A 17,783-nucleotide genomic window follows, 5' to 3' on the forward strand; every position below is an offset into this window, starting at 1 on the left:
TACAAATACCTTGGCCATATAGCTATGCTCTACTGACTAGATCATAACTTAGATAATCTTATTATTTTAACCTACAGTCTGCCACATGGCTGGTTACCTGTGCTCAGGTACCATGCATCTGTCTCTTCACATCTTCCCAGACAAATCTCCTGCTTTATGTATCCCAGAATTCTCTTCTACTTCTGGATGTCCCAACTTAATCTCATGCCTAAGCCATAGGCTTTTTAATTGACAGGTGATGCACCCATACAATACACAAGACACTCTTTCGGGACCATTTCTTAGATGTCTTTTAAAAATTGCCACAAAAGTTTTGATTTTTTTCTATTGACTGAATATTTTTGGCTGTCATTTCCAAAATCAAATTAAATACTGTGGAATGAACGCTCTCACTTTTTGCTACTATCAGAAGAATCTATCAGGTTTTTTTTTTTTTTTTAAAAAATTTAAAAAAATGCTAAGAACCTTAGCCTTATTTGCATGTGCTTTTAGTCCTGATCCTAGAGTTCGAGGGTAACCCCAGTCTTTGTGTCTGGTGTGAGGATGAGATTAGAATCTTCACGCTAGCAGTGCCCTGTGTGGGAAAGGGTTTCGAGTCTGTTATTTTAAGGATGATTTTCACTTACCAACAACTCTCCTCTGCCCTGTGGAATCTTTTAGGTGGTTTTGGAACTCACTAAACAACAGAAAGAAGAAGAGACAATTCTAGTATTTAATGTCACTCAGTTAGGTACAGAAGCAACAATGAGGACATTTGACCTGACTGCGGTGTCCTATTTGAGGAAAATCAGCTTGGATTACCATGACATTAAAGGTAACAGCCATGAAAATAGAAAATACTTTATGTATTTATGTACAGTAAATACTTTATGAATACTAACTCCATTCGAGAACGATGGCCATTAGGTATCCATGTCACTGTCTTCAGTTCACATGTAACTAATATGCAGGTTGATCATTCACCCAAGTTCAAACAACTGTAGGGGACAGAGCTCTGACTGAGACATTGGAAGCCTGGTTCTGGGGTCTGGCATCCTCAGCCACCATGGTACATATCCTCAGAAAGTCCACTGACGTTAGGGAGTATCATTTCCATTTCATAGGCAGAGAAAGACTAAATGACCCAAAATAACGTGCTCACACCCTCTGTCTTGTTCATGATGGATTTTAGAGTTTGGATCTGGACTTAGGACACTGAAGCCTATTCTGTTGGAGCCATCCTAATGTTGTGATCCTTTATATAGTTCTTCATGTTGTGGTGATTCCCAGCCATAAAATGATTTTGTTGCTACTTCGTAACTGTAGGTTTGCTATGGTTATGAATTGTAATGTAATACCTGTATTTTCTGATGGTCTTGGGTGAGCCTTGTGAAGGGGGTTGTGTCCCACAGGTTGAGAACCTCTGTGGTAGAGTGTTTGCACGGCGCAGAAACACTGTGATAGAAATGAAAAGTTTGGAAGATGCAAAGACCACTCTCATATAAGTTCTATAGTTCATCATTTCAGTGTATTTCTTATGAGCTCAGATATTTGAGGCATGAATGAGTGACAATTAAAATTATCCCTAAACTTGGCCAATACTTTTTAGTCAAATACTAAGATATTTTATGATTTTTAGAAAATAGTTGAAACCAAGGTAAACTCCAATTAAGTGTTGCTAATTTTCTTAGGTAATAGATTGATTGAATTTACATTACAAACATGAGTAATAATTGTAAACAATAAATTTTCTAGGCTGCTTTTTCTTTGTGTCAGTTAAGACTAAAGAGGGGGCTGGAGAGATAGCTCAGCCATTGAGAGTGCCTGGGTTTGGTTCCCAACACCCACATGGCAACTCACAACTGCCTGTAACTCCTGGTCCAGGAGCTCTAACCCTTCTTCTGAATTCCTAGGGCACCAGGTACACACATAGTGTACATACATACATGAAAATAGAACACTCACGCACATAAATTTTTTAAAAAGTTATAAAAGGGAAAGACGAGGGGTGGGGGTAGCTTTCTAGCTGTTCTAGAAGCAGGATTTACAGACTAGGAAAGGAGAAGCATGAGCATGATTCCGTGATCGATGAGCCAGCCCTCCCTACATAGATCTGGGAGCCAGTTCCTCTTTGTGTCCAAACACACGGTATTGTTCTGAACTCAAAGGAGAAGTTTGTTTTGACTTTGAAACCAAATCTTATTCTGTAGCCCATGCTGGCCTCAGACTCACCCTATACCCCAGGTGGGTCTATATACTACAAGGGTCCTCTTTCTTCCATCTTCCAAGGACTGGGATTACAGCTGTAAATCACCACCTCCTACTAAAAAGGAATGTTGAATTGTCATCCTCTGTTTAAAAAAAAAAGTTTCTATATTCTTCCCTGCAACCCCAGGTCTAAGCAAAGGCATTATTTAAATTATTTGAGTTTAGTAAGTATAAATACAATATTTTAAAACACTTTAAGAATTCACCAGAGATTGTGCCCGTCTCCAGTTCTGTAATTGAGAAAGTTAAATAGCTGTGGGTTAAGGTCAGAGATGAATCGGAATTCACATTTCCAGATTCTTAGGCCCATAATTCATTCTGCTGCCTGTAAATACACAGGCGTCCTTAAAAATATCTTAAGAGGTTTTGCTTCTTTTTGAGCACGGTATGAAAGTGGCAGTGAAGGGTTTTAAGTAAGCAGGGATTCTAAGGCAAAGATTTCAGCTGCCTTATGTCCTCACCAGTAATGCTTGTTACTTTATAGCCACGAAAATGCACACGGATAAAACACCACTAGACAAAGACATGTAGGATGCTTGAAAATTTCATAAAAGCAACTTATTTGCATTTCTCTCTTTTAGGATCCAGAAAGAAGCCAATTCACTTGATTAGCTCTTCAGACAGACCTGGATTAGATCTTTTAAAAGTGGAGTACATTAAGGTAAGGGCCACAGAAGGATGATACAGCTGTCTGGACCCCTGGAGAGACGACAACCTTGTATCAGGAATAGATCTCAGCAGAGTTACTTGCTCTTAGCCTTCTGTTTTCACTAAGAACAAGGATATTACAAAACTGCTGGACAGGGTATATTACAAAGCTGCCCGGCTGCTAACCCAGAGGCAGAACCCAGAGTGAACCAAGTGCTCTTCTATCTCGGGCATTTTTGTACCATTATACTTCTTGTAAAAAGAGGTGGCAATTAGTCGAGTATACTACATTAAAAAGGGAAAGTGGAGTTAGGTTGAGTTGAGATGAGATCTGTCAGGACTGGGGATGGGCTGAAAAATGTACCCCAGTGAACAGGACAGAAGGAATCGATGGTGTTCACCTTTGCTCTAGTGATTCCCTGACTCTTTGTTCTGTCTGTGAGGATTATTGAATGTCTATGCTGTTGGACACTTGGATTGAGGTTGCTTTTCCCTGTTCTCAAAGTGACTGTAAATTAGAAGAGAGATGTGCAAACAAACAACACTTAAATTGTAGTCCCAGCTGGTTATCTAAGGAAAAGCGCAGAGCAGAATTGCTGTAGAGAGACTGGCAAAGTAGCCAGGGCAGAAAGCTGCTCAAGGTAGGCAGTCTTCAGAGTTCTCCTCTCCTCTTTGTTCCCAAGGGACAGAACTGAGTCCAGGGAGTGATTATGATGAGAGAAATTTTTTTTGTCTTAGAACAAAGACCCCAATACAACAGAGCTTTCTCTAGAGATTTGATTTGTGAAGAACTGATGTTTCTCTCACCAGAGATTGAACTAAGCTCTGTAGAGTGGTACAAGCATCAGATGATGGGTGGGTGAGGTGACCCTTACATGGTCTCTCCTTGACTTTATTTTTTCGGTTCCCTGAGGAAATGAACGCTCCTCCATGCTTAATAAGAGCACTTTGCACTGTTATGAAAAATAGAGTGTATGTAATTTTAAAATAAGACAAAATGATATATGGTTGTCTCAGTTAGCTGTGGTGCGATCAGACACCCCAGCTCTGGCAACTTATAAAGAAAACACTTAATTTGGGGCTCACCGTTCTCAAGAGTTAGCATCCATGACCATCATGGCTGAGAGCCAGGCAGAAGGAAGGCAGGCATGGTGCAGGAGCATTAGCTGGGAGTTTATATCCTTATCTGTAAATAGGAAGCACAAAGCCTAGGTGACACATTTCCTTCACAGGGCCACACCTTCTAATCCTTTCCAAAAAGTTCCACCAACTGGGGAGCAAGCATTCAAATATATGAGCCTTTGGGGGCAATTGTCATGCAAACCACCACAGTATGTGCTTTTTCCCTCCCTTTCTACCTCCCTTCTTTCTCTTCCTCCATCTCTATTCACATAGGGTGTGTGCATGCGCCCCCCCACATGCACACACACACACACACACACACACACACACACACACACGTGCACACACATGCACACAAAGATTATAAAAATTTACTTTGCTCTTAATTCCTTTTTTGGAACTTTTATTTTTTCAGGTTGATAGAAATGGGCCTAGTTTTCAAACTACTTTTGAAAAAACTGAACAGACCGTCAAGGTAAGAAATTTTTACTAAAGCAGTGAATATTTGAAAATAACCCATTCACTTCATACTTGAGCCTGTGTTCACATTTCTTCTTCTTAAGCTTAAATGTCATAGATGCCATGTTTGGAATCACTTCTAGATGTGGTAGCCCGTAGCGATTCTGGAGCTTCATACTAAAACTTGGCATTTTCTATAACCACAATAGACTGTTGAAGATCCAGGAAGTCAGTTACATGTTGACTGTGCAGATGGCCAGGGGAGGAAGTTATTGCCTCCATGACTGTTTTGTTTGGGAATGGAGTATTTAGTTACTGTGATGCTCTCCTGTGTCCTTGAGTGTGTAGGTGTCATTTGCTGTCTCTGTATGATATCCCTACATCAGGGGGTCATGGTCTTTTCTCCCTTCCTCCCTTTCCTATTCTGGAGGCAGCCTTTGTTGAGACCAGAGATGGTAACTGGGAAAGAACTAATTTTCTTTGTAAAACACTTTCAGGTGGCCTTTTCATCTTTGAATCTGTTGCTACAAACACAAGCTCTTCTGTCTTCTCTTAACTACTTGACAACTGTCATCCCATCAGACAGTCAGAACATGGGTGTGGCCAAGGAGGTGCAGACCATAACTGAGAAACAAAAGAACTCTCCCCTGCAGAAAGGTATGAGACTAATCAGTGTTCTCCATGGCAAATACCCAAGAAGAACAATTCGAAGGAGCAAAGCTTTGCTTTGCTTACAGTTTCAGAGATGTCAGCCCATGGACCCTTGGTTCTGTTGCTTCTGAGCCTGTGTGTTGTCAGGCAGAACACGATGAAGCACATGATAGAGACTGAGGTTGATAGGAGGCAGACAGACAGAGGTGGTCTGAATATAAGCCAGCCCTGCAAAGGCACACCAGTGTATTGCCTCTCAATAACGCCATTAGATTATGAAGCTGTTAATGGATTTATCTATTGGTGAATGTCAGAACCATAGTATTCCATTCTCTTTCAAAACAAACACAGTAAGCAAACAGACAAATCTCCAGTCATTGGAATACCATTACTTCTGCTTCTAGGGTTTTCCTCAGTTGAATCACCTGGTGCATAAAGCAGGGTTAGTGGATAGGTAGAGAAACATACTTGCAGTTTCAGTACTTGGGAGGCTAAGGCAGGAGGATGATGATTTCTAGGCCAGTTTGGGTAGGTGGCATAGAAAGTCTTTGATTCAAAAAAATAAAGTATCACACACATACACAGACACTCAGACACACACATACACGGCACACACACAGAGGAAAATATAAGCAATGCTACTGTTTTAAGAAACTTTGTTTTCTTCTTGTGGCTGGGGATTACTTTTGGAGGGTTACTCGGGGAAAACCCGTGGGAGTGCTGAGTTCTCCCCTTCCTAGTGGCTCTAGAAAGGCTCTCAGGACAGCCTTTGAGGAAAGAGACCCAGAGATATGAAGGCAGGTACTATTTGCATCTTTAAAACAATCTTATGTTTTATGTGTTGGGTGTTCTGTCTACATGTATGTATGTACACCACATGTGTGCAGTGCCCATGGCATCCAGAAGAGGGCATTGGATCTTCTGGAACTGAAGTGACAGATGGTTGTGAGCCACCTTGTGGGTGCTGGGATCCCAGTTCTCTGATCCATTTCTCCAGTACCAAAGATTACATGTCATTGTTGAGAATCTCTAGAATTCGAATCCAAAAGAACTTAGTTCACATTCTGATTACATTACTTAAAACTATGTGGCTTTAGGCACATTACTTTGCTTTTTTGAATTTTATGTTCTATTTACTTTAGACTTTATGTTTTTATATGTGTCTGTTTTGTGTAACATGTATTTTATGTTTTATAAATATTTTATACTCATTTATTATATATTATGTAAAATGTATGAAGAAACTTCTGTAGAATTTAGTTTACTAGAATCCATTGCTTTATTTTTAGTGGTGGTGCCCTCCAGAGATAGTGACGTGACTAGCTTCAGGCTGTTTGCCAAACTGAATGCTTTCTGTGTCACTGTCTGTGATGAGAAGAGCAATATTGCTGAAATCAAGATACAAGGTAAAGTGTCACAGTATTTAACAGTTGTTTAACACTAAGCGTTTTCCTCCTTCCCTTCACTCTTTGTCTTTCTACAGTGTCAGAGAAAGTGTGTGGAGAGGGCTCTGAACTGCGAACAGCTGCAGGGTGTGGCTGAACTGGATGCTTAGGATTGGATGATGTCCAACTTCTGGCTAGTGTAGTCGTTTTCTTCTTTCCTTTCCAGATTGGTAACACACCTACTTATATAAACTTTGTTCACAGAACTTTTGTAGCCTTCATCTCAGGCAGGGGGTTTACTGCTGTGGTGAACTCCAGGACCAAAACCTGGCGAGGAGAGGGTTGATTTCAGTTTATACTTCCACATCAGTCCATCATCGAAGAAAGGCAGGACAGGAACTGGGAAGCAGGAACTGAAGCAGAAACATAGAAAAATACTGCATACCGGCTTGCCCCTCATGGCTTGCTCAGCCTGTGCTCTTTTGCAGCCCAGGACCACACACCAGGGGCTGGACTCTTAACATCTCAGTCACTAATTAAGGCCGTGCATTATAGACTTACCTACACACCGGTCTTATGGACATGTTTTCTCAGATGAGAGTCCCTCTTCCCAGGTGACTCTAGCTTATGTTAAGTTGGCACAAAACTAGCCAGCACAGTCTTCATATCTATAAAGTATAAAAATGCATTTTATGCTTACTTATCCTGAATTGATTCCTTAGCACTAGATTTCCTCCAGGGAACTGAAAATTTATGTAATTATATTTTATTTTATTGTTTTTGTTTTTTTTTTTAACAATTTATTATACACTCAAGATAGTAGGAATCTTTTTAGTGTCGTAGAAAATGATATTTAATGTATTTTTCTATTTCTTTTATTTTTTGAGAATTTCATATGTGTATACTAGGCAAGATGATCATAGCTACCACTATTTCCCCACTGTAGCTCCTCCTCTCAGGTCCTCCCAGCATGCCCCCTCTCACTCAGGTCCTCCCAGCATGCCCCCTCTCACTCAGGTCCTCCCAGCATGCCTCCTCTCACTCAGGTCCTCCCAGCATGCCCCCTCTCACTCAGGTCCTCCCAGCATGCCCCCTCTCACTCAGGTCCTCCCAGCATGCCCCCTCTCACTCAGGTCCTCCCAGCATGTCCCCTCTCAACTTCAGGTCCCCTTATTATACTTAACTACCCACTAAATCCCATTATTGCTGACTGAATGGGCATGGATGAGAGGCCACGTTTGAGAGCATGGGTAACATACCAGTGGTCATACTCCAAAGAACAATGATTCTTTCTCACCCAATTGCTAGCAACTGTTCCTTAGTATGGAGTAGGTCTTATATAATTAGATTTTAACCAAAAAATAAGTTTGATATTTAGAAAACTAAAAATATTTAACAGGAAATTTACTAATGTGAGTTTAGACATTCTGTATATTCACAAATCATAATGAAATGAAATGTTTGTTATATTTATAGAAATTACAATAATTAATTTCTTTTTTAGGCCTTGATTCTTCTCTTTCTCTTCAATCAAAGAAGCAGTCACTTTTTGCCAGGCTGGAAAACATTATTGTCACAGATGTTGATCCCAAAACAGTTCATAAGAAAGTATGTAAAACTGAATGGATAGTTAGATTTTGATTGTTGCATAGAGACTCCACTTTATAAATATCTTATTTTAGAAATTAAATATATTTCAATGAAGATTATAACTTCAGGCCTTTTCTGACTTGGGCTTTGTTTTGCAAATGCTTTTCTGTGCAGAGTACATTCACGTTTCTGGTTTTTCAGGCTGTGTCTATAGTTGGAAATGAAGTTTTTCGCTTTAACTTGGATTTGTATCCGGATGCTACTGAAGGGGATTCCTACACTGACATGTCCACCGTGGATGGCGTGGTGGCACTGCACGTCGGCTGTATTCAGATTGTCTACCTGCATAAATTCCTTCTGTCACTGCTGGTAAAGTCACTGTTTATGTGGCCACATTTCCCCAGAAGCCGGAGGGCTGTGATTGCATATGTTGTAAACCTTGGGCTTTAGGCAGTGGATGTTTTGATTATGCCTGGTGTTTATGAATGAAAGTAGTAGCCAACAGCCCTCTCTAATTCTTGAAATCTAAGTCATTGAGTGACTTTTGTCTGCAATTGAAATTAGTTTTCTAGAACACACAGCAGCCAACTCTCTGAGTGCCAGAGTGTTGGAAATGTGTTCACCCCTCACATGTGCTCACTGGTGCAGCAGTGCTCAAAGTGGGGCATCGCATGACTGAGGATGGCCTTCCTCACTTCCTCCCCTTCACTAGGAGAATAGGGCTCAATTCTAAGGACCCTTGGAGGAAATTGCATTTGTTAGCAGTAGGTAGGCTTATTCAGAGATGTCCCTGCTTCTGAATGTCTCCTTTTACATATTGTCCACAGAGCTTCCTGAACAATTTCCAGGTGGCCAAAGAGGCACTGGGTGCAGCCACTGCCCAGGCTGCGGAAAAGGCGGCCACGAGTGTGAAAGATCTCGCGCAGAGGAGCTTCCGTGTTTCTGTCGATATTGACTTGAAAGCACCAGTCATTGTCATTCCTCAGTCCTCTCTCTCTACCAATGCTGTTGTGGTAGATCTTGGGCTAATTAGAGTGCACAATCAGTTCAGTCTGGTGTCTGGAGAAGATGCTGTAAATCCTCCAGTGATCGACAAAATGGAGGTGCAGCTCACGGAACTGAAACTCTCTAGGTATGCATAGCTGTGCTATGAAGCGTGTACTAATTTCTCATGGGATTTTCATACCATGTTTCTTTAACAGACCATTTTCTGATATAAAAAGTTGCAAAGAACTCTAATTTTTGGTCACCTGGAGTGTGTGTGTGTGTACATCCTTTATGTAGAGCTACCAATTTGTTTAATTTTTTCCTTACATATTTTAAAATATGTATATATTACTGTCCAAAACACTGGTTGCTAACCATTTGAGAATAGAGATTTTAGCCAAGTGTAGTGATGCATACCTTTAATTCTAGCACTTGGGAGACAGAAATAGGCGGATCTCTGTGAGTTTGAGGGCAGCCTTGTCTATACAGGACATCCAGAGCTACACAGTGAGACACTGTCTCAAAAAAAAAAAAAAAAAAAAAAAAGCAAGTGGGAGAGACTAGAATAATAGAATATACATCTTGATCCTGTGTCCCTAAATGCCTTAGCCTGTGTCTCTCAAAGTAAGGCCATTTTTCTTATGTTAACCCATGATAGGAATAGTAGTTTCTAGAAATTAATATTGGCATGCTGTGTTACGTGGATCAGTATTGAGGTGGCGTCAGTTATTGCGGTGATGGTCACTATAGTAAGCCCCTCTGCCTGGTCCCTCTCCCCACCCCTGGAATCACACATGGCGTTAGTTTGGGCCCTCTGCTGTTGAAGTGGTTTCTACAGTAGCAGATCTTCACTTGTAACAGCCCTTCAGCCGTGCTGCATGAGCTTGATGCTCTGGCTGTCCTGGTGACTCATGACTTGAGTGAGCTTACACATTTTGTTAGCTGTGTAAGTAATACTGTGTCCTCAGTACTCATGCTATGTGTCATGTGAAGACATAAAAAGATTTAAAAATGATTTTCATCACACCAAAGGTGATTTAATTATTCAAAATAAAAAAAAAAAAAGAAAGACAGTTGTAGGTCAAGAAGAGAACCCCCATGGGAACTTTCTGGAATGCCTTAGCAATGGCTGCACTTTCTGATTTCCTGTGCTGCTGCTCCCTCACTGTTGTTTCTTTGGTCTCAGCACCAACAAATACACTGCTGTCCTCTGCCTAACCACAAGCATGTACTCAGAGGAAGGCACTGTCAGTGACAGGGTCATTGTGAGCATCTCAGTGTGATTGTCATCAGCCTAGATCAGTTCTTCTGGAAGTCTCGATGCAGTCAACACACACAATACATGTGACACAGATGAGTGGGTTATGAGTATTAGATGATATTCTTTTTATGGTGGAATTTTCTTACGAGTAGGAAGAAGAGAGTTTAAAATTGTAGGAAATATAATCAATGTGGAAACAGCTGATGGGGTCATTTACCATCTTGTGAAACGTTAAGTACTCTACCTAATTGCCTGAACATTCTATGTACAACCGGGTAGAATTGTCTGCATGTTATGTGTCCGCTGGGTACTCTGATAGGTGTGCTTATACCAATTTCTCCACAAACACAGGAGTAAATGTATTGCAGAATGACTTTGTGAAAGGCACTTGGTCCCCAGGCAGTAGAACCTTTTCTGCTCCGTCATTTTAGCAGAACGCTCAGATGACTGAAGGACTGTAATGTGACACAAACTATATTATTCCTAGCATGATGAATTTGATTATTTCTTGTATATCTGCAGCATTATGAATTTAAAACAAACAAAAAACCAAAACAACCTTTAGCTCAGTTCTCCTTTTGATGATTTTAAGAAAAAGAAGTCTTAAAAAAAATTTTTTTAAGGGGGCCAAGGCGTATATGCCTTTAAAGGTGGTGTATGCCTTTAAATCTAGCACTCGGGAGGTAGAGGCAGGATGATCTCTGATTTGAGGCTAGCCTGGTCTCTAAAGGGATTTCCAGTATAGACAGGGCTACACACACACACACACACACACACACACACACACACACACACACACAAATCCTCTTGTCTTGAAACAAAACATTTTCTTAATTGCTCAATCATACATTATAATCTGTCTCTCCTAGTGGATTATAGGTTAATTTCTCTCCTAGAGGATTATAGGTTAATTATTACCTCAACTTTCAAACCCCTGAAGCCACGCTGTTATAAACTAGTATCTAGAGCATCAGATAGCGCTTGGCACTCTACTTGATGTTATAGTTCGTTGCCCTGTGTGACAGCCAGGGATTATACCCTCTCTCCTTTTTACTAGGACAGCAATCCAGCCAGGCGCTTCCCATCCTGATATTCAGCTGTTGCACCCAATTAACTTGGAGTTTTTTGTAAATCGGAATCTAGCTGCAAATTGGTACCATAAGGTGCCTGTTGTAGAAATTAAAGGGCGTCTTGATTCAATGAATGTAAGTACATGCATGAAAATAACTTTACTGTTGGCATTTCAACCCTGAAAGCTTTCTCAGATGCACAAGGAAAGTGCAGGTTATTTACTGAATAGTGAAAGAAACATTTTAGTGAAACTTTGTCCAGCAAAGTTTCCAGTAGAAGTTAATATTCAGTTAAGTATTCTTAACTTTTAAATCTGCTACACACCCTTTGCAGAAATCTGTGTACAAATTACTTAATTGTCATAGTGTCTCTCATAATGTGTATTATTTACACACTTCTTTTTCAGGAGATCAAAATATGCCCAAGGTAACTATTGTATTTTTTAAAGAGTGATAGTTTCCAGAATTTGTTATTTAAAAAATGGTTTAGATTTCTTTAAGTACAGTTCACTTTTATTGGCTGGTTTAAAAACCAGCCAATAGGGGTAACATTGATCTGCAAAGACTGTTATTTCTATGTTTTAACGTTTTATTTGCAGAAGTAAAAGTGAAGCAAGTAGTAAGTCCTCAGGTGCTGATCTGGTCATGTCTCAGTTACTGTTAAGATTATTCTGTTTTATTACTGAGAATCTGTTTTCTATATTGTAGTTCTTTCATTTTAAAATGTTTTTTTTTGTTTATTTCACTTTGCTTATTTTTTATTTCACAGGTTAGTCTAAATCAAGATGATCTTAATCTTCTGTTTAGAATATTGGCAGAAAATCTTGGTGAAGCCACTGAAGACTTGGATAAAGGGAAACCTAGAATACAAGAGATAGGTGAGAGGCCGATGGCAGTGATGCATACACACATCTCTCTGTAGTTCAGTACGCATCGAATCTTGTTTTCAGGCTTAAAGGTGTTTGTTTGTTTGCCACAGTAGGGACTGAACCAGGGTCTTGCCTGTGTTGTGGTGCACACTGTAATATCGAGTTACATCCCTAGCCTGAGACACAGTAAACATGGATTGAACAAATACATATTTACAAATTGTGACTTGTTTTACCAAGAAAAATAACAAGATGTTGTTGAATTCAAGCATGACTCAAACGTATTACCTCTTTGTAGCTAAGCAGACAGTTAACATTCAGCCTGTTTCCAAGCCACTTGCACTGGGAGATCATTAAGAATGGTGGCCATTACCCAGTGTTGGATCTCTTTAAAAAGTCTTAATTTGTATATTAAAAAACAATTGAAGAATGCTAGGCTGTGGCATTGTATTCTATCTGATATTTAAATAAGACGGGGTAAAGTGTAAGAATTTAAATTATTAATATTTATCACTCTCCAAAGATAGAAGAAAGTATATTAAAATAGAAACAGCAAAAAGTTTAAATGATTAGTTATGGCCACTTTTACTTAATAGTTATTAATGTTTAAAGCCATATTATGTATGAATAACATGCACATGTGTATGCATACATAACGAATATATATGCACACAGGATGTACCCTTGTTCCTGTCTAACTAGTGGTGGCACCTGTGTGTGTGCTCACTGCCCTTGCTGATGCTTTCCTAAGCTGACAGTCGGAGTTGTATATACTTCATACCCATGTTTGTGCTGTGTGCTGACCTCCCTCAGTGCTTTTAAGGATTTCCTGCCGTTACGTTCTGTTGAAGAATCATCATTTTTAGCAAGCTTCTTTAGAGAGAGATTCAGGTTAAGTTTTTCACTCTTACCCATGTTGCACTGAAATGTCCCTTGTTAACTACTTTGCATGCATATCTGTCATGTCTCACCAGTGAGAGGGTGTATAATCTTTATTAATAGAACTCATATCTCACTAACAGCTAAGTAAACACAGGTTTTAATAAATTAACTTAAAATTTAAAACTTAATTGAGGATTCCATACATGGATATAATATGTTCTGGTTAATTTAAAATTTTATAGATTTAGAGGAACTTGTACTTTGTATCCTGTCATGTTGATTCCTGTATCTTTCTAATAGGTTTATTGATTTTCTGAAACTTTTGCCCATTGGCTGAGTGAAAATTAGTTCACTGTATATTTTCACTTTTTTTTTTTTTTTTTTTTTGTATAGGAGTCTAAGCATATACCTCTAAGTGTTCACCTCAGAATCACCTGCATACTCACTTATGAGCAAGATACGGCTTGTTCCTCAACACCCTTCTCCCTGGGTCCTGCTGCTAGGACAGACCCTGCCTACCCCTGACGCACTCAGAGCTAACTGGTCTTCTGACCTTGATACTCAGTGCTTAATCTTGCTTTTTCATGAATTTTTTATGAATGGAGCCATGGGTTTGCTCTTTGATGTTTGGCTTCTTTTCTGTGATTCATGAGATTCATTTAGGTGGTTTCTGTGCTGGTCTTTTCTCCAGGGGTCCCTGTCTCTGTCTGTGAGGCTGGAATCACAAGTGAGCCTGTGCAACACTCAGCTCTTACTCAGTTCTCAGGAATCCAAACTTTTATCCTCTTGCTTGCATGGCAGGTGCTCTAGCCACTGAACAATCTCCACAGCCCTGTACTGTGGTTTTCATTTGGTCCTCATTACTAACAAAGTAAACTATTTTATATATACCTTTTGACTTCTTGAATATCCTCTTTTGTGACTGTCTAAACCTGTTAACAATTATTTTTGTTTGATGCAGTTCTGGAGTAAGATGATAGATGTATTGCCTTCCTAAGGGCATTAGGGAGCAGTGTGATTTTTCTAAGTGGGTTTCTGGTATACGTTATACTGCAGGGCTTTGGTGAATTGGTGGTCAGGATGATGTTATCTGCAATACTGTAGTGACAGTTGTATAGTTGATAGTGAAAGCTGTCAAGTCAGACTGATGGACTTGGATTGGCTCTTGCATGTGACACTAAGCAAGGCTCCAAATTTATCTAAAAAATTATCGTGCTCATTTGTGAGTGAGTTGGGGGTGATGACGTCCCAGAAGAGCGGTTTAAGACAGTCTATGCATAGCTTATCACAAAGTGTCTGGAATATGTTACAAATATAACAAATGCTAGCTTTATTATTTGTGTGTTATAGGTTAGGAAACACTTATTGCACACCACGGTATGTGTTTCAGAACAGCATCAGCCATGGAGCCTTTCTTTCCCTTCCTAGACTGGAATGCATGGCCCCTTTGTCTTTCTTAGCCTTGGCTCTGATTATCCCCCTCATGCCTTAGCCATTCTACAGTCTGCTCTGTTTGGAGACCCTGCCATGTGCTCTCTCTTTTGCCTGTATGGTTTTCATTCTTACTTTTAAAAAGGTGGGCTGTCCTTTCTGTGGAGGACTTCTCCTGCTCCATGTGGGTAATTAATCTGTATTAATATGTCTTCACCTCCTTGTCTTCTCTCTGTGCATTTGATGTCCAACCCATTACCACTTGCCTGCTTCTTGTGAGTAGTGGTTGGCTTGATCCTTTGATCTGACTTTTACTGTGTCTGTCTCTTTTACTAAACTATGAGCTTTCCAAGGTTGAGAGCTGATATGAATTTGTGGATCTTCAGGTGCTCATATATGTTTGCAGCAAGTATTTGTGAAAGAAATGAAAGAACAGAAGCACATGTTTCTCTTTAACACCTGTAGGTGAAACTAAAGCATGCAGAGAAGTCTCTACGCCACAGGGTGTGCATACCACACAAGGTGTGCCAGCAGCCAGAGTGGAAGAGGCCAGACCTGTAGACATCATTAATGTACTGTTGAACTTTGAAATTAAAGAGGTGTGTAATTTTATCACATTTTATAAAGTAAGGTGAATAGATTATGGGTATTTCTAGTAGGCTAAATTTGTAGGTAATTGATATATATGAAGAAAAACCCTTAGACTATTAATGTTAATACATTTGAGAATTTATTAAGAACCTGTTACATTTTAGGGATCTAGGGTTTTTTTTTTTTTTTTTTTTTTTTTTTTTTTTTTTTTTTTTTTTTGAGAGAAATGGAAGCACTTCATGTAACTTGGTTTTTAGTCATTATAGGATGTTAGAATGTGGCTTGCTTTGGATTTTCATGTAAGAAGGGCAAGAGAGGTAAATAGAGGAATCTTTTGTAAATAAATGTTAGAAACTCTTCATAGAATAAAGCACAGATCATATACATTTACAAATGTTATCTTATTTCAGTATAGATTTTCTTCTTTCTTTATCTATAAAACAGCTCTGCAGTGTGTGTGCCAGAGCCAAGGATAAGTTAGAAAATATGTAGGCTCTAACTACAGTGGTGTTATTCATAAAAATATGTTCAGGATAGGCTACTTTCAGAGCCTGTGGTATAGATGGTAGTGACCGGGCATCTGAGCAGGCAGAGAGGGTTAGGAAAGGTTTCTGAGAGGAAATGACATTTGAATGGAGTTTGTAAAGTAAAGTAAATAAATAGTTTAAGAGAATGGAATGAAGAAAGGGCCAGTTAGACAGAAAGGATGGGCATAGGTAGAAAGGGATGGGCATAGAAATACGTATGTTCTTTTCCTAGAATTTATTATAGGTGCTGTGACAGTTCCACCCCTGCAGACCTGGTTGAGCTAGAGGGGAGGGATTTGTGCCTGCTAGATGGATATTTAGCGTTATGCTGTTACTGTATACAGGGAGCTGCTAACTGGTGGGTAGAGACAGGAGTGCTCACATGAACTATTGTGCTCAGGATAGCACCAAAGGTTAAGAAGCCTTGCCTAGAGGTTAGTGTAAAAACAACAGAATTTCAGACAGAAGCTGCTCATCAATTAGGACTTCGAGGATTGGACCACTACCTGCCTCCCTTCTGGCTGCTCTACCATTGCACCATTTTATTTTATTTTTATTTATTTTATTTTATTTTTGGTACTTCACCTTTGAAGGTCAGTAGAAAACAGTGGTGGTATCTCAAATGTGTGTAATGTAAATAATGACAGACATTTTTCAGGCTCAGAATATCTTTTTTTTTGTGTGTGAATTTCTTTATTTCTCTTCATGTAGCTACCAGTTCTTACTGACACTATACAGTAGTGCAGCAGTTTGTGACAATCCATGCTTATTCTTTTAGGTTGTGGTTACTTTGATGAAAAAGGCAGAAAAGAAAGGAAGCCCCTTACATGAACTAAAGATCCTGCATCTTGGGATGGAAGCTAAAGTAAAAGCCCATGACATGACTGCTGAAGCATACCTAAGAAAAATCACCATGCGGTGTTTCAACTTCCCTGGTAAGTGTGCAGGTCCATCTGTGGAAAGACAATGCAGGTCCTAAAACCAACATAAACACAGGGCTCATTTCTGCATACTATGTACTTCTGTGTACTATGTGTATTCCTTACATATCCAGGTATCGGTCATGCTGTAATAAATCTTACCTACATGATTGTAGTGACATTAAGAAGTCACATACCAAAGCCCAAAGTCCTCTTTTGAATACTTAATTCATTAGGAAGCCTAACTTTTAGTTACAAATCACATGAATGTTAAGGTCTGTTTTAAATTACATTAATGTGTGCTTGCAAAAAGTAAACGTTAAACAAAATGTAAATATATAGAAGGAGACGTTTAGCCTCAACTTCTGGTCTCACTTCCTCCCAAGTGACTATGAAGCTGTAGTTTAATGAACATCATGGATTTTTAAAATTCACTGTCTAAATCTGAGACTATCTGAATTTCATAGTTCTTATTTGTTTAAGCTTTTAAAGGACTCTGTAGAGCATTTTTGAGAAGATAAACTTGTGTTGGGAATAATCCATTCTTATATTTTATAGCTTCTATTTCTTCTGTTCCTGTTTGTTCACACAAGGATAATACCTGTAGTACTCTGTGTGAGAGAGATTATTGACTAGAGCTGTTTAGATTTGTTAATTTTGTGGTCTTTGATTTTTCTTTCTAGTTTTTCAGAGTGATGTGATTGGTAGATAGTATAATACACTTGCCTGTATTATATACAGTTCTCTGATGAGCATTTCTCTGTAACTGGCTGGGTCTGTTTTATAAGATGTTTGAAGTGCTGAAGTGATGATGCAGATCCGACTTGTCTTTTCCCTTCCAGATTCTAAAGGCGAGCCTCTGCACATAGTCAACACCTCTGATGTGTCTGATGGAACCCTCCTGAAAATGCTGTTCATCAAGGTGTCTGTTCTAGTTTCTTCTGTTGCTGTGATAAATATCCTGACAGAAAGTCAGTTTAGTGGAGGAAGGGATATATCACCTTATAATTCCAGGCAACTGTCTATCATTGTGGGTAAATTAGGACAGGAACTTCAAACACTCAGTGACATCACACATCACCGTCAAGAGCAGAGAGAGATGAACACATATGTGTTTCCTGCTTGTTTGTGCCCAGCTCTTTC

The 17,783-nt window shown here is 39.4% G+C and overlaps 1 protein-coding gene across 4 annotated transcripts in view; it reads left to right on the forward strand.

Moving 5' to 3' along the window:
• Vps13c (vacuolar protein sorting 13 homolog C) overlaps positions 1–17,783 on the forward strand; it is a 148,204-nt gene that overhangs the window by 61,530 nt on the left and 68,891 nt on the right. For all 4 annotated transcript variants that reach the window (XM_076926172.1, XM_076926169.1, XM_076926170.1 and 1 more), the window contains 13 exons: positions 661–814; positions 2,829–2,908; positions 4,433–4,492; positions 4,974–5,133; positions 6,417–6,533; positions 8,017–8,120; positions 8,304–8,471; positions 8,930–9,234; positions 11,408–11,555; positions 12,190–12,298; positions 15,068–15,201; positions 16,499–16,655; positions 17,483–17,562. In XM_076926172.1, coding sequence (XP_076782287.1) covers positions 661–814; positions 2,829–2,908; positions 4,433–4,492; positions 4,974–5,133; positions 6,417–6,533; positions 8,017–8,120; positions 8,304–8,471; positions 8,930–9,234; positions 11,408–11,555; positions 12,190–12,298; positions 15,068–15,201; positions 16,499–16,655; positions 17,483–17,562 — 1,776 coding nt within the window. The remainder of the gene's footprint in view (positions 1–660; positions 815–2,828; positions 2,909–4,432; positions 4,493–4,973; positions 5,134–6,416; positions 6,534–8,016; positions 8,121–8,303; positions 8,472–8,929; positions 9,235–11,407; positions 11,556–12,189; positions 12,299–15,067; positions 15,202–16,498; positions 16,656–17,482; positions 17,563–17,783) is intronic.

This window comes from Arvicanthis niloticus, chromosome 27 (genome assembly GCF_011762505.2).
Source record: "Arvicanthis niloticus isolate mArvNil1 chromosome 27, mArvNil1.pat.X, whole genome shotgun sequence".
In the NCBI taxonomy this organism is placed as follows: Eukaryota; Metazoa; Chordata; class Mammalia; order Rodentia; family Muridae; genus Arvicanthis; species Arvicanthis niloticus.